Source organism: Salminus brasiliensis, chromosome 2 (genome assembly GCF_030463535.1).
Source record: "Salminus brasiliensis chromosome 2, fSalBra1.hap2, whole genome shotgun sequence".
NCBI lineage: Eukaryota > Metazoa > Chordata > Actinopteri > Characiformes > Bryconidae > Salminus > Salminus brasiliensis.
The window spans coordinates 48,542,928-48,555,345 of NC_132879.1; the positions used below are offsets into that span (position 1 = coordinate 48,542,928).

A 12,418-nucleotide genomic window follows, 5' to 3' on the forward strand; every position below is an offset into this window, starting at 1 on the left:
TAGATAGGTGTGTATTGATAATTGCTTTTTTTTTCTATTTTCCACCAACCAAGCCTGTTATATAATTTGCTAAACAAAACAATCCAATAATCAAAAGGTTCTACAGCCAAAGTTAACCATTACTAGCCATCTTTAAATTATTTGTGTAGATATGATAGTTTCAAAACAGGAATGGACCGGACAAGTGTCCAGTTTTCTTCTCTGGTGTGGTGGGAAGATCTTCATCTGGTTCACAGACTGAAGCTCTGTGTCTTGAAGAGAGGCATTCAGGTAAAGTATGGGAGCACTGTGTGTATCTGAGTATCCATGACTTCTGTATTTGGCAGCATCACACTGGATAAATCTTTTGGGTTCTAGCCTATACAAACTGTCTAAAAATATGTTTTTTGAGTAAGCAGCATTGTAAGTTGCATTGGATGGGAGTGTCCTCTTACCCCAAGCCATGTTTAGAGCCCCAACCACATTACTAATGCACAAACAGATGTATCACAATAGAGCTTTGTCCACTGTCAGTAGATACAAAAAGATAAATAAACATAAAATAAAATGATTCAATGTCAACCATTTTTAAAGCGTTCTCAGGTCAATGTAAAATTAATATAAGCCCAAGCACACTAGTGGTGGCCAGCAGTGTTCGTTCTAAAATTCGTAAGGCGAGATCCAGTGACCGGTTAAACTGGGTTTTAGGAAGTGGGCACCTCACTTCCCTGAGCTCCCTCAATGTAGGAACAAGATTGTTCAGTGTTGTCTCTGCATTCAGAGCATTTATCTAATAAAAATGTGAGTGATGTGATCAACCCCTCATGTCTTTGCAAAGGTTAAAGGGGTAGTCAGACATTTTTTATATTTTTTGTATTCCTTATTTGCTGTTTTTTTCAAACATCACATAATTTTAGGAGTACTGAAGTCCATTAACATTAAATATTATAGTATGAGCTTCTATGTAAAGACACATAATACAGCTTCCTCACTGGTAACTGCTGCATGTGTTTCTAGCTATGGAACAGAAAGCTTTAGGTTAGGAAAATAACTACATAATTATATAGTAGTTATAAAATATAACTATATAACTACATTATATAGTTTATAGTTTTACATACATATATAGTTTACATTTTTAGTCTTTTAGTTAATTATGATTCATAATCATAATTAACATAATTAACCATTTAGGCAAAAAAAGGACTAAAAACGGAAGCATGTCTGATAAAATGAGCAGAACAAAAGGAAGGAGCCCATCCAGTTCATATACAGAAAGCACAGCTTATAGAATGTAGATCTTCTGGTCTGGAAGTGTGCCTGAGCAGTAAAATCATCAAGCTGTGATGGACACCAGGCATCCAGAAGAAGTAAAGCGGGAGGAGCCTGAGCTTTATAGTCAAGGGTGTAGGTGGACGGGTGTGTGTAGTGGTAATCCGTTTTGTTCTATTAAACTTCTCTTTAAGACTGTAATAAGACTGGTTCTCATTTCCATCAGTGCCATCAAATGCAGCCTTTTGTGGAACCACCATTCAGAAAGAAAGCTCAAACAACAATTTTCACAAGTTAACGTTTTACTTCGCAGTACAGAAATCATTTGAGCCCCATTTTGCTCAGCACAGTTCTTCGTTGTTTAAAACACTGATGACATTTTGCACAGGGCCCCCGTCATGTCAATACTGCAGTAGACATTTGGTCCTTTCTAACGCAACAGAGATACAAAGCAGAACTAGGCCACTTTTCTCATCTGCTTTTAAGAGCTCCTCTCTCTGCAACCAAACCCAGCCAGAGACAGTTCCTCTAAAGCACAGTGTTCAAAGCAGCTCTCACAGACTTATACGGTTAAGTAGCTTTCCCGTTGACGTGTGCCGACCTCTGACCAAATGGCCTGGGAATCAGGCACTGCCCCTCACAACAGAGATGTAAAGGCAATAGCTGGAAAAGCCCCAAGCTCCCTGTCCTATCAATTTACAGCCGCAACAATTTACAGCTAAAAGGTCAGTTATGTCAAATTAATGCAGTTTCCTCATTCGTATTTAGCAAAAAGGTGTATATAATCGGAGGCTGGATGAGCATTACTTGAAGGAAGAAGGAAGATTATATACATTTTGTGTGCTTGATACTTCCCTTACATTTGCAAAGCAGGGTTAGGACATACATTGCTAGCTACAGTTCAGTAACTAGTTAAAGCACCAATCTGTAGGAAAACACGATGCAGCAATTCCTTTTCATCAAAGTTGGTGTGAGTGTGGCTTAAAATCATTTGAGGATTTCTCCTGCAAAATTCTTACAGCTTTGTCAGCTCAATAATTTTACAGTTTCGCTCTCCTAGACACATCTGCTTGAGAGGCCTTTATTCTTTATTTGAGTTTTTGCACATAATTATAAAAAAATACTTCTGCTTCTTTTTTAAAGTACTGCCTGTTACCTGTGCCTTTATATATCGATTGAGAAAAATCTGATCATTTGGCATCTTTGGACTAAATGTCCTCCCTGTCTGAGCAGGGTGACAACACGATGACATGATGGCAACCAGATACAGGACGTCGACCAACAACCAGTGCAATGTCTCATAACCTGATTATACAAAGCAGACCGCCAGACCCTTCTCCCCCCTCTTTAAATGCTAATTTGTAACGGTATACATGAATTTCCTTTACGGGCAAAAAAACATATACTTGAAATCATCAGCTAGCCCATTTTGGTTACCTTTTTTTCTTCTTTTTTCATATTTTCTTTTGTTTCTTAAAGATTACCATCCTCTGAATATCTGATATTCAACAGTGCTCTGAGCCCAGTTACTGGTCGGCCCCATCGCCGAAGATGTCGTTCTTCTTGCGTTCCATCTCGGCAAAGTCAAAGTCTGTGCCGGTCATGCGCTTGTAGATGTCTTTGATGTCGTCACAAGTTGTCTCGAAGTGGGTTGTGGCGTCATAGGAGCGGGAGATGAAGACCTGAACCCAAACAAAATGCAAAGTTCATAACTTACTGTAATTTACTGCTGACGGTTAAGATACTTCATGTTACTGAGAATGTGTATATAATCAGAGGCTTTAGTGAGCTTTCATACAATTTTGAGTGCTTAATATTTACATTACATTTGTGGATACAGTTCCTTAACTAGATAGAGCCACCAATCAACCCAAACCAACCCTACTTTTGCTTCTACAATAAATAAAAGTCTCCTAAAAGGCCATCAAAGTCAATAGACAGGGGACAGGCTTTAGGATACGAGAATGCACCACTACTAATTTTGCAACCTCTCCCTATAGGAACACTGGCACCAGTGAGGCCAGAATACTAGCCATCAAGTTAACTGGTAAAGAATTAGTTTGTGAAATCATAAATTATTCAATATTCAGACAGCAGCACTGCTCTGTTTTTATGCTTGCTTAATCTTTCCAAACCTGAAACTGGATGCAGAGCTGTTGCAATAGGAAGGACATGAGATGTAGTTTTTGCAGCATCTTATTTTACTATATGCATAGAACTCTCTGTAATGAACTAACCTGGCTCTCCGCTCCGAGATCAGTTGGAGCATACAGATCACTGATGCTCACAAACCTGTAAGAGAGAGACAAAAATATCAACAGGGATCAGAAATTTATATACACGTTCCTGTCACTTTCCTGTTGAATAATGTGAAATATTCTGAACTCTTGCTAAACACTTACTTTTGCTCGATAGGTTCCAGCAGGTCCAGAGCAGGCTTGATCTCCTTCTCAGGGTCGTTAGTTTCCACAGTGGTGCTGACGATGGCAATGTATTTACCCTGGGCTGCCACGTTGTGTGCATATGAGATCATACACACATAGATATCTAATGAGAAAAAAAAAGTGCATTTAACAGTCTGATTAAACCACCACCATCTGTGCTCATTGCTGTCTGCGGGGTGCAATATACAAACACTGTATCTAAGTTAAAAGTGGCTTTTGCAGTGCTTTGCAGTGCGCCTCACCGTGCTTCCTGTTGACCTGGTTCTGGGGGATGATGATCTGGCAGGAGTTGGCATCCGAGGTGCTCTTGATGGGGTGGCTCAAGATGCAGATGACTCTGATCACCTTGCCTACCACCTTGGCACGATCCATGACATAGCTGGGGTCACAAATCAGTTGCTTACAGCGGGCAATCTGGACAAAGAACAAACCACACCATAAATTTAGCTCAAGGAGGTACATCACTTTAGTAAAAATCTGATCCAGGTGTACAATTACATGGACAGATTTGTTGGCACAGAAGTGTCTAGAAAGTCCTAGGTCCCTTTTTAAGTCCCTTCTAGGCCAGAAGATTAGGTCCCCATATAAATGAATCTCAAATATCTTGCTAATGAAATCATGTGCACTAAATGAGGAAAAAGTGCTTAGGGGCACCAGGACTTGCCTCTGACTGGCTTTTTAGATGTTTAAGACTGATTTGGTGCCTTTAGTAAAACTGAAATCAGAACTATGAACAGAAAGCTCACCTCTCCCTCGGATTTCACGCCCACTACTTTGCCATTCTCAATGATGATATCTTCAATTGGCTTGTTCAGCATGTAAGTTCCTCCATAGATGGCACTTAATCTGCAAGAACACAGAACACAGCAAATTTATGCCCTCTAGTGTGGCTGAATGGTACTGCAAAGTGACAAATCAGATGATTCCATGACAGAGATACAATGGAGTTACTGCAGAGATCGAGAACTGGTAGAAAACACTGACCTGGCAAAACCCTGGGGGAGTTCTCCAAGACCATATAGGGGGTACAGGTATGGGCTCTTCCCATATCTGGCCAAGGACTCACTGTACAACTTAATCCTGTTTATCGTGTCTATACAGGGCTGATCCAGATAGCTAGAGTGGGGGTAGGGGTGGAAAGAGAGCAAGAAAGGAGGAAAAAGAGAAAGAACATACATATACGTAATAAACATCAGTTAAAATCTAACAAGTGTTTGGGCCACCCTCAAAATTTATCTGGAGAAGGGACATTTCACAGTGATAAAACAACTCACTCGTCTGTGCGGTAGAGGGCAATGGCGTGGCCCGTGAAGTCAACGACATCTTGGCCCAAGTCGAATTTCTTGTAAACCTCACGCATGGTGGTCTTGTTAGGGTCGACACCCTCCATGGTCTTTGGGTCGTTCTCATCAAAGTTGGCAACAAAAACCAGAAACTTCCGGAACCGTCTCTTCTCAAACAAACCCATGAGGCCTGGAAATAAAAAATAAAAAAAAACCTTTAGATGTACACATGATGTGCCCTAATATCTGTTCGCTCTGTAACAGAAAAAACAGCCTAGTGTCTGTGTAAAATTGAATATTACAGAGATCAACACCTTTAAGGAACAAGATTGAGAGAGGAACTACAGTACAGTTACCAGCTTAAACAATAATCTCATCATAAAAAAACACTACTGTGTGCTGAACACAAAAAAGGAACTAATACCAGAAAGAACCCATTTTAAGAAGCTGCACTAGCATTGACATTTTTAAAGGGCAAAACTGCCTCCCCACTTACACACACAAACCAAAGTACCAGAGAGTCTGTGTGGTATTTTTACCATCAACAGGAGCTGTTGCTTGTTTAAAATCAATGAGAGGATTCAGGACTGACATCACTGATTTTACAAAACTTCAAAACCCACTTACTAGAAGCCAGAGCCTCAGTCTCAGTGGAGGGCACCTTGTAGATACCGCCCTTCTTGTAGACAAAGCTGCCCTCGATCACTTTGAAGTCCAGATAACGTGTCACCTGTGTGATCAGCAGCATACGCACCAGCTGACCTAGACATGCACACACACAAAAGATTTATGGCATTTTCACTTTAATGTCATAAAGCACTGCATATTATTTCCTCCATTTAACACTTGACCATTACTATGATCCTCTTTTTAAGGCTTGAATGACCAGCTGGCTGAATAAAGTGTTAAATCATAACTGATTGCTAGGCAACAGGATCAGCTAAGCTGTGGGATCTGGCAGCACTTGGCTCGAGCACTTGAGTTCTCCAGAACTGGATTGGGTTTATTTGCTCATGACTGCTCAGTGTGTGCAGGAAAAGGTGGTTGGTTCTCACCGTTGGCCATAAGGAATTTAGGGATGAGGTCCACGTTCCAGTCACGGCCTTTCCCCATTGACTCAGGTGGGTTGCCAGGTAGGCTGAAACGCTTGTACAGCTGAGGGATGGGAAAGAGAAGACACCGTGATCCATCTCTGTCTATAACTATATTAAAATGTGTGGGACAATTTATTGCTAGCTACAATAGCATTTTCAGGCCTTACGTCCTCCAGGGGGGTGATGGAGGCACTGTCTCCTCCATAATAGGAGTTCCTGTCCATATGCAGGACCTTCTTCCCCTTCACGGACATGATCCCTGACAGGATGCATTCCTGTAGGAAACAAACATCAAGCAGACCTTGCTCAGCTACAGTTCTGTCACACATACATAAAAAAGGTATTTCTTCTGAAGGGTTACCAATACTCTGTTATGGTAGACACTCAACATTTCTTAGTGTGACATCCTATGACCAACATGGCGACTCACTCAACGTATACATTTTGCTGCATATGCAGCACACACACACACCTCTTTTGTTTCAGAGTCACCCAGTCACCCTGCACTGTACTTCCTCCAATTCATCTCAAGCTTCTCAATCTCAAGCTTCAGGACAAAAATGGCACAGATCTGAGCTACTGATACTTCCGTCATATGTGGTATTCTGCGGCCAGCTTTAATTTATGCAGTCTCTGTTATTTTGACTGACTAAAAAACAGTTCCTATCCATTCCTCTCCTTCATTACCAACTTAACCTACAAGTGGGCGTCCCATCTGGTTTGCTTTCCTATGGGGATGAAATAGAGGAGGAAACTCTGTTGCTTAACATTCTCTGGGTGATTTAAACATTTCTGTTCCATGGAAAGAGAGATCAGGCTTTTTTTATAAGAGCTACCACACTGCACACAACTAAGCAACAGTTGTTACACTCCTAAAACCAAAGGTGCTACCAGGGTAAAGACGCTGTGACTAAAGAACTTTTACACTGGCTTCTGAAACTCCAATAAAATTCACACACATCTCTCTTACAGAAACTGTTCTTTGCAATTGCAACCCTTTGTAGTGTCCTACAGAGTAAAATACAGGATTTTAATGAAAAAACTAGAGAAAGACACAAATCAGGCACCGGTACACAAAACACAGCGTGTTTAAGGAGGTGGAGGCCAATGATTCCAAAGCGTTCATATCATGCCCCATTTCCAGGCTGGAATTTATATGGGCTGCAGTGCTGTGATGTGGACAACGCTGTTTCATAATACGCGTCTTGAAGTAAACACTGTAATAAGGGGTACCATCACATGAATATAGCCATGTTCAAGCCAGTTTGGGAAATAACAAATAAGCACATGAGCCAACACTGAAAATTCCCTTGCCTTCTCAGAGGCTGTAATGCGATTAGCTCTAGTTGTAGAGGCGGCAAACCTCAGGGCCATGTGATGGAGTGGACTTTACACAGGGCATGAACAACATGCCATCCACAACAACACAGACACGAATTTGTGCCACATAACTGCTTGTTAAGACTCGGATAACATTTCTTCATGCATTACGGCAGCCCAAATCAAATCGCTGCAGAAGATCACCACAGGCATGCAAATACCAGCAACAGGAGTATTTAAAAAAAAAAATAGAAATGGAGTCCTAATAAAACATTGAACATAACAAAAAGAAAACAATGGGTCTGAACGGACCCCAGCTGTACCACTGAAGGACTGACAGTGATTGCAACTGCTGCTGGGAAAGGGGGGGGCTTTTATTTGTAATGTGTTAAACCCAATCTTTTATCAAGGCCGTGATACAGGCCACTGTTGTGGCCCATCAGAGGACAGAAGGCTGCGCTTCATTGTGGCACAGGAACTGCAGATTACAGGGTGTTTTGTTCTCATTGACCACTCTCCTCTCTCTATTCAGCCTGAGTCAGACCTGGCCAGGGCATCTCATGCTTGATTGGCATCCAAACTCAGACACGCCCTCAAAATGAGGGAAAAACTGTCCGCTTCCTGTGCCACACGGCTTCATTTAAACCTTTTCTAGCTTTTATGGTTTCAGATTGCGGCGCTACAGCCAAAAGGCTGGTCGCTGTCACACCCTTCACATAAAAATCAATGTCTTGCCTTTGAGCTGAAACACTCATCACGGAGCCCTAAAGTGCAACTGAGTCAAGCACTAGTGCAGCATCTTGAGAAACACAACTCAAGCTCACTACAAGCACATCTGTCTCCTCACTACTGACCGGTGAGCCAGAAGACAGAATCATAATTCATGGACTACAGATTTTACATTTAACTGTAATGATAATTAGATCAACTCTCTCATGATTACTTGAGAAGTCAAGGCTTATTTGCCATTTATTTGGCAAGAAATTCTTGTGCCCAAGCTCCAGTATAGTGCTAAATATACAAAACATACACCATATGGGCATAAGTATTGGGACACCTGCTCATTCATAGTCTCCCCCCCCCCCATATTAAAGGCGTTTATATATAGGATTTAACTGCATTCAGCAACAGCGTTACTGAGGTCAGGACGTTGGATGATCACCCCACCTCTTCCCAAACATACTAGATGGAGCACCATCATTCCAGACTGCTCCACTGCTCAATGCTGGGGGGCTTTACACCCCTCCAGCCATGTATTTCTATACACATGGTGCCAACAGGTTCATGTTTATCTGCTCCAGAGTGTTCTATTCTATTGGCAATACTTCTTTACAGGGACTAGACAAGCTGTGGGTGTGGTGCACATCTATGTCAGAAATGGGTGCAACAAAGTAGCTGAATGCCTTCACTAAGAGGGGTGTACACAAACATTTGGACATTACAATGGTAGAATATGGTAAAAAAAATACATTTGCAGAGTTGGACTGTATACATCAATAGAAAGGGTCAATGAGAACTGTATATAAAGAGACAGTGGAGCGGTGTGTAACAGCACTAACACATTGCAAAGTCTTGAGAAATCTTTCTTACTGCACCCTTAGAGCTGAGTCTTAATATTTAAAACAAATCTTTGAATAAAATGTGACTTGACTATAATGCACATAACTTACAGTAAGAAACAGAACCTGACAGTTATGTACACATTTTTATATATGTTTATATAAAACATATACATATTTTGTTTTATATATTTTATATATGTATAACATTTTATATAACATTTGGAACACTAAATTATCTTGGAGACTATAAAAGGAAATGCATAGTTTGATCTGCATATTCTTTTGTATCAATTTGCCCAATTTTAAATTACTAATACAGTCAAGAGTGAAAGCTGCAAATAAGATCAACCTAACTGCTTTCAAGCCAAAAGCTCAGAAAAAAACCCAGAAGGTGATTGGGAACTAGCCTTCATACACTCCCTCCATTCCATGAGACAAACTAAACTACACTTTCCACAACAAATCAAGATCTGGCAACGCCACCTTCCTAGATCTGGACATGCCTTCCCTTAATTATAGCAGATAAAAGACCTATCGAACAGCATGCAAAACTGCTGACCCTTCAAACACAGCACATAAGCTTCGAATGAGTGGAAGCAATAAGAGTTAAATGTTAACAGAGCTACAATTTAAAATAAATAAATCTAAAAAAAATCTGCTGAGAGCATGAGGCCTGGCCTTCGTTATTCAGTATAGACAACCTTCAGTCAGTCACATGAAAGAGCGCGACTGTCTCAGGTACTGACATTTCAACTTCTTTTTCATGACTTTGGCTGCCTGCTGAGGCCCAGAGATTTGACTACGTCAGCATGTCTATCTGTCTGACAGTCCCAAATGTCAGCCTACTATCATGGTGTCAAAATCTACCAAGGCTTGCTATTCTCAAACCTACCACTTATCTCCTCAGCCCCTTTTTTGTTCACCCATTGGTTTCTTCTTGCCCGTCACTCGTCTTGAGCCGAACGCTCAGATTTGGGCCTGACTTTTGAATGACGACTCGCTTTATTACACTCCCTGAATTTACAGACAACTGACATTTTGCATAGTGGAATTAAAATGATGTGGCTGCTGGTAAGAAGGGTCTCCACGTGCTAATTTAGCTGTCAATACACAGACAAGTGCCAATCACAGTAGATTCCATTGAGCAGGGAATGAGAGAGAGAGGGAGGGAGTCGAGAGAGAGCGAAACAATGATTAAGCAACATAAACAATGGCGTCCTGAAGACACCACTGAACAGCCTCATCTTCGTTTAAGACAGAAAACCATAAACATCAGCACACAAAAGAGGTCTGTGTCCAGATCTGCTGTAAACCACTAAAACTAATCCAAAGCAAACAGCACAGCGAATCTGCAATAAAAACATACCTCGTCTGCTCATCTTCTACAGAATCTGAAACAGTTGAAAAAGCGAGCACTCCCTGGTGAATCAGCCTCTCTAAGCCTGCCCTTTTTAGTAGTGCAGATTCTACTTTTTGCAGAACTTCATCATCTAAAACTTTCACTTCCCTCAAGCTGCATGCCCGTTCCTATTTACAAGGTATAGCCCATATGAAACTCCTCCAGAAAATAGAAAAAAGGTGTTCCTCCACATTCCCTACTTCCTCTTTCCTGCCTAGATGTGCTACTCTCTGCGAGGCCTGACTGGGGTCATTTCAATGTTTCCTGAACATCAGTCATGCTTGCATACTTTGCATATCCTCGTCCACGGTGGCACCAAAAAAAAAACAAAAAAAAATAAACACATTAAGCAGAGAGGTAAAATCACTACTGGTATCTAAGTCCTTCTTGCTGATCACTTATTTTCTAATGCTGAGGAGGGCTTTTTTTCAACTATGGCTATAGGCTCAACCAAACCCACTAACGTTACAACCTCGATGCAAAGTACAGCAAGTAGATTAAGGCTTATCACGAGGTTTTTCCACCCTCGGCCTTGTTTTAAGCCTGGGAATAGTTAGGTGATGTCGTTATGACTTGCATAAACAAACACCATATATTACACACCTTGTTATTAGCTACATGCTGTGTGGTCGCAGAATTAAGGGAGGGGGGGCGGAGGGGGTGTCAGATCCCAGCCCTTACACAGCCACCACGGTTAATAAGATCAGATATACGATCGGTTCTCTCTTTTTGTATTCTCTTTACGCGTTATTAAGCGAACCGGGGAGTTATTTGCTGAGGATTATGGCTGTGAATGAGGGCGCGGTTGTTTACTGGCCCTTCTTAAACAATGAGTTAACTTTCAGTACCGCACTGACACACTTGCACGAAAAATCCCCACCCTAACCAACTTCAGCTACTGACGAATAACACACAGAAGCGGTGGAGAGCTAATGTGCTCGATTTAGCCGGAGGGATAAAGCAGCACTGTCTATTTCGTTAGCTAGCTAACGTAAGTTAGCGGTTAGCTTAGTTAGCTAGTACTTTCTTATCTGCGAGCCAAAGCTGGATTCAGCTCCGCGCTTCGCGTTTAGCTAGCCTGTCAGACCTGACAGCTAGCCAACTCACTATAGCTAACAAGCTACAAAATAGCATTACTAAATTATGGACTCGGGATATTTGCACTTCAAGCTCAGGTTACTGGATATAGCTAGCCACACACCGGGTGTCCAGCTGGCATCTACGGAGAGCTCCCTAGCCACGTCGCTAGCTATAGCTAGCATGCGTTAGTTAATAACTAGCTAGCCTGCGAGCTAGGCTAGCGGACATATTAACGCCTGCATTATTAGCCACATTTGTAGCGCAAGTTTGTGAATACGATTGTCTATCGGTGTCAAATACAGCCAAGAACGACCCTAAAGCGACTTCGGAGACTTATTACGATTTAAAAAGTTATATATAGCTAAGTTAAAGCGACCTCCCTGTTAACCAGCGCTCGCTACCTCCCTAGTTAGCCATTAGCCTCTGACGTTTGGCGCTGCTTAGGGCTTAGGGCGCAGTCAGCGAAACAATTAGTTAGCCGCCGTGCTAGCTAGCTACAATTAGCCTGCTTGAGCTGGGATACTGCTAGCTGGCTAACGTTAGCCTTGTCAGCCCTTTGCCCAAGGCTTTGCAGATAGCTACAAATGAAACCAGGGCGAGAGCACGGATACAAAAATGCCCAGAGTTTAGCTGAATAAGTCAGTTATACCGTAAGTCCGGTCCCCAGCACGATAACGTCGTATTCTTCATTCATTTTTTTCACGAGTTTAATCCCCTTTCCTGTACGTCGGCCTGAAGAAAATGGAGATCAGCAGAGCTGGAAATGAAAGAAGGCGGTGTATCGTCAGGCAGGTCGGGCGAACGGCGGGGGAGGAGTCGGACACTTAGCTAGCGACGTCCAAGGGGCTTTTCTCGTTTGAATAGCTGCAGCCAGGCGTCATGGGCTTTGCATGGGGAGCTAACGCAGACTGGAGTTTATATAGAAACGCTGCACAAAACCATACGGTCGTATCTTTATTTAAGATACACTAATAGATTATTTAGC

The 12,418-nt window shown here is 41.9% G+C and overlaps 1 protein-coding gene across 1 annotated transcript; it reads right to left on the reverse strand.

Moving 5' to 3' along the window:
- Window positions 1-1,535: 1,535 nt before the first annotated feature.
- On the reverse strand, window positions 1,536-12,228 carry gdi2 (GDP dissociation inhibitor 2). The gene is made up of 11 exons (XM_072673039.1): window positions 12,083-12,228; window positions 6,240-6,347; window positions 6,034-6,133; window positions 5,606-5,740; window positions 4,970-5,168; window positions 4,680-4,811; window positions 4,442-4,541; window positions 3,938-4,109; window positions 3,654-3,798; window positions 3,489-3,543; window positions 1,536-2,933 (listed from the first exon to the last, which is right to left on the reverse strand). The coding sequence occupies exons 1-11, from the start codon at window positions 12,125-12,127 to the stop codon at window positions 2,778-2,780; spliced, it is 1,347 nt and encodes a 448-aa protein (XP_072529140.1). The 5' UTR covers window positions 12,128-12,228; the 3' UTR covers window positions 1,536-2,777.
- Window positions 12,229-12,418: the final 190 nt, after the last annotated feature.

Excerpts from the sequence above, each read along its gene's own strand:
- gdi2 (XM_072673039.1), bottom strand. The coding sequence starts at position 12,127 with ATGAATGAAGAATACGACGTTATCGTGCTGGGGACCGGACTTACG. Across the intron at positions 4,812-4,969 it reads GCCCTCTACCGCACAGACGA|CTATCTGGATCAGCCCTGTA; the intron begins GTGAGTTGTTTT and ends CCCCCACTCTAG. Across the intron at positions 3,544-3,653 it reads CTGGAACCTATCGAGCAAAA|GTTTGTGAGCATCAGTGATC; the intron begins GTAAGTGTTTAG and ends TCTCTCTTACAG.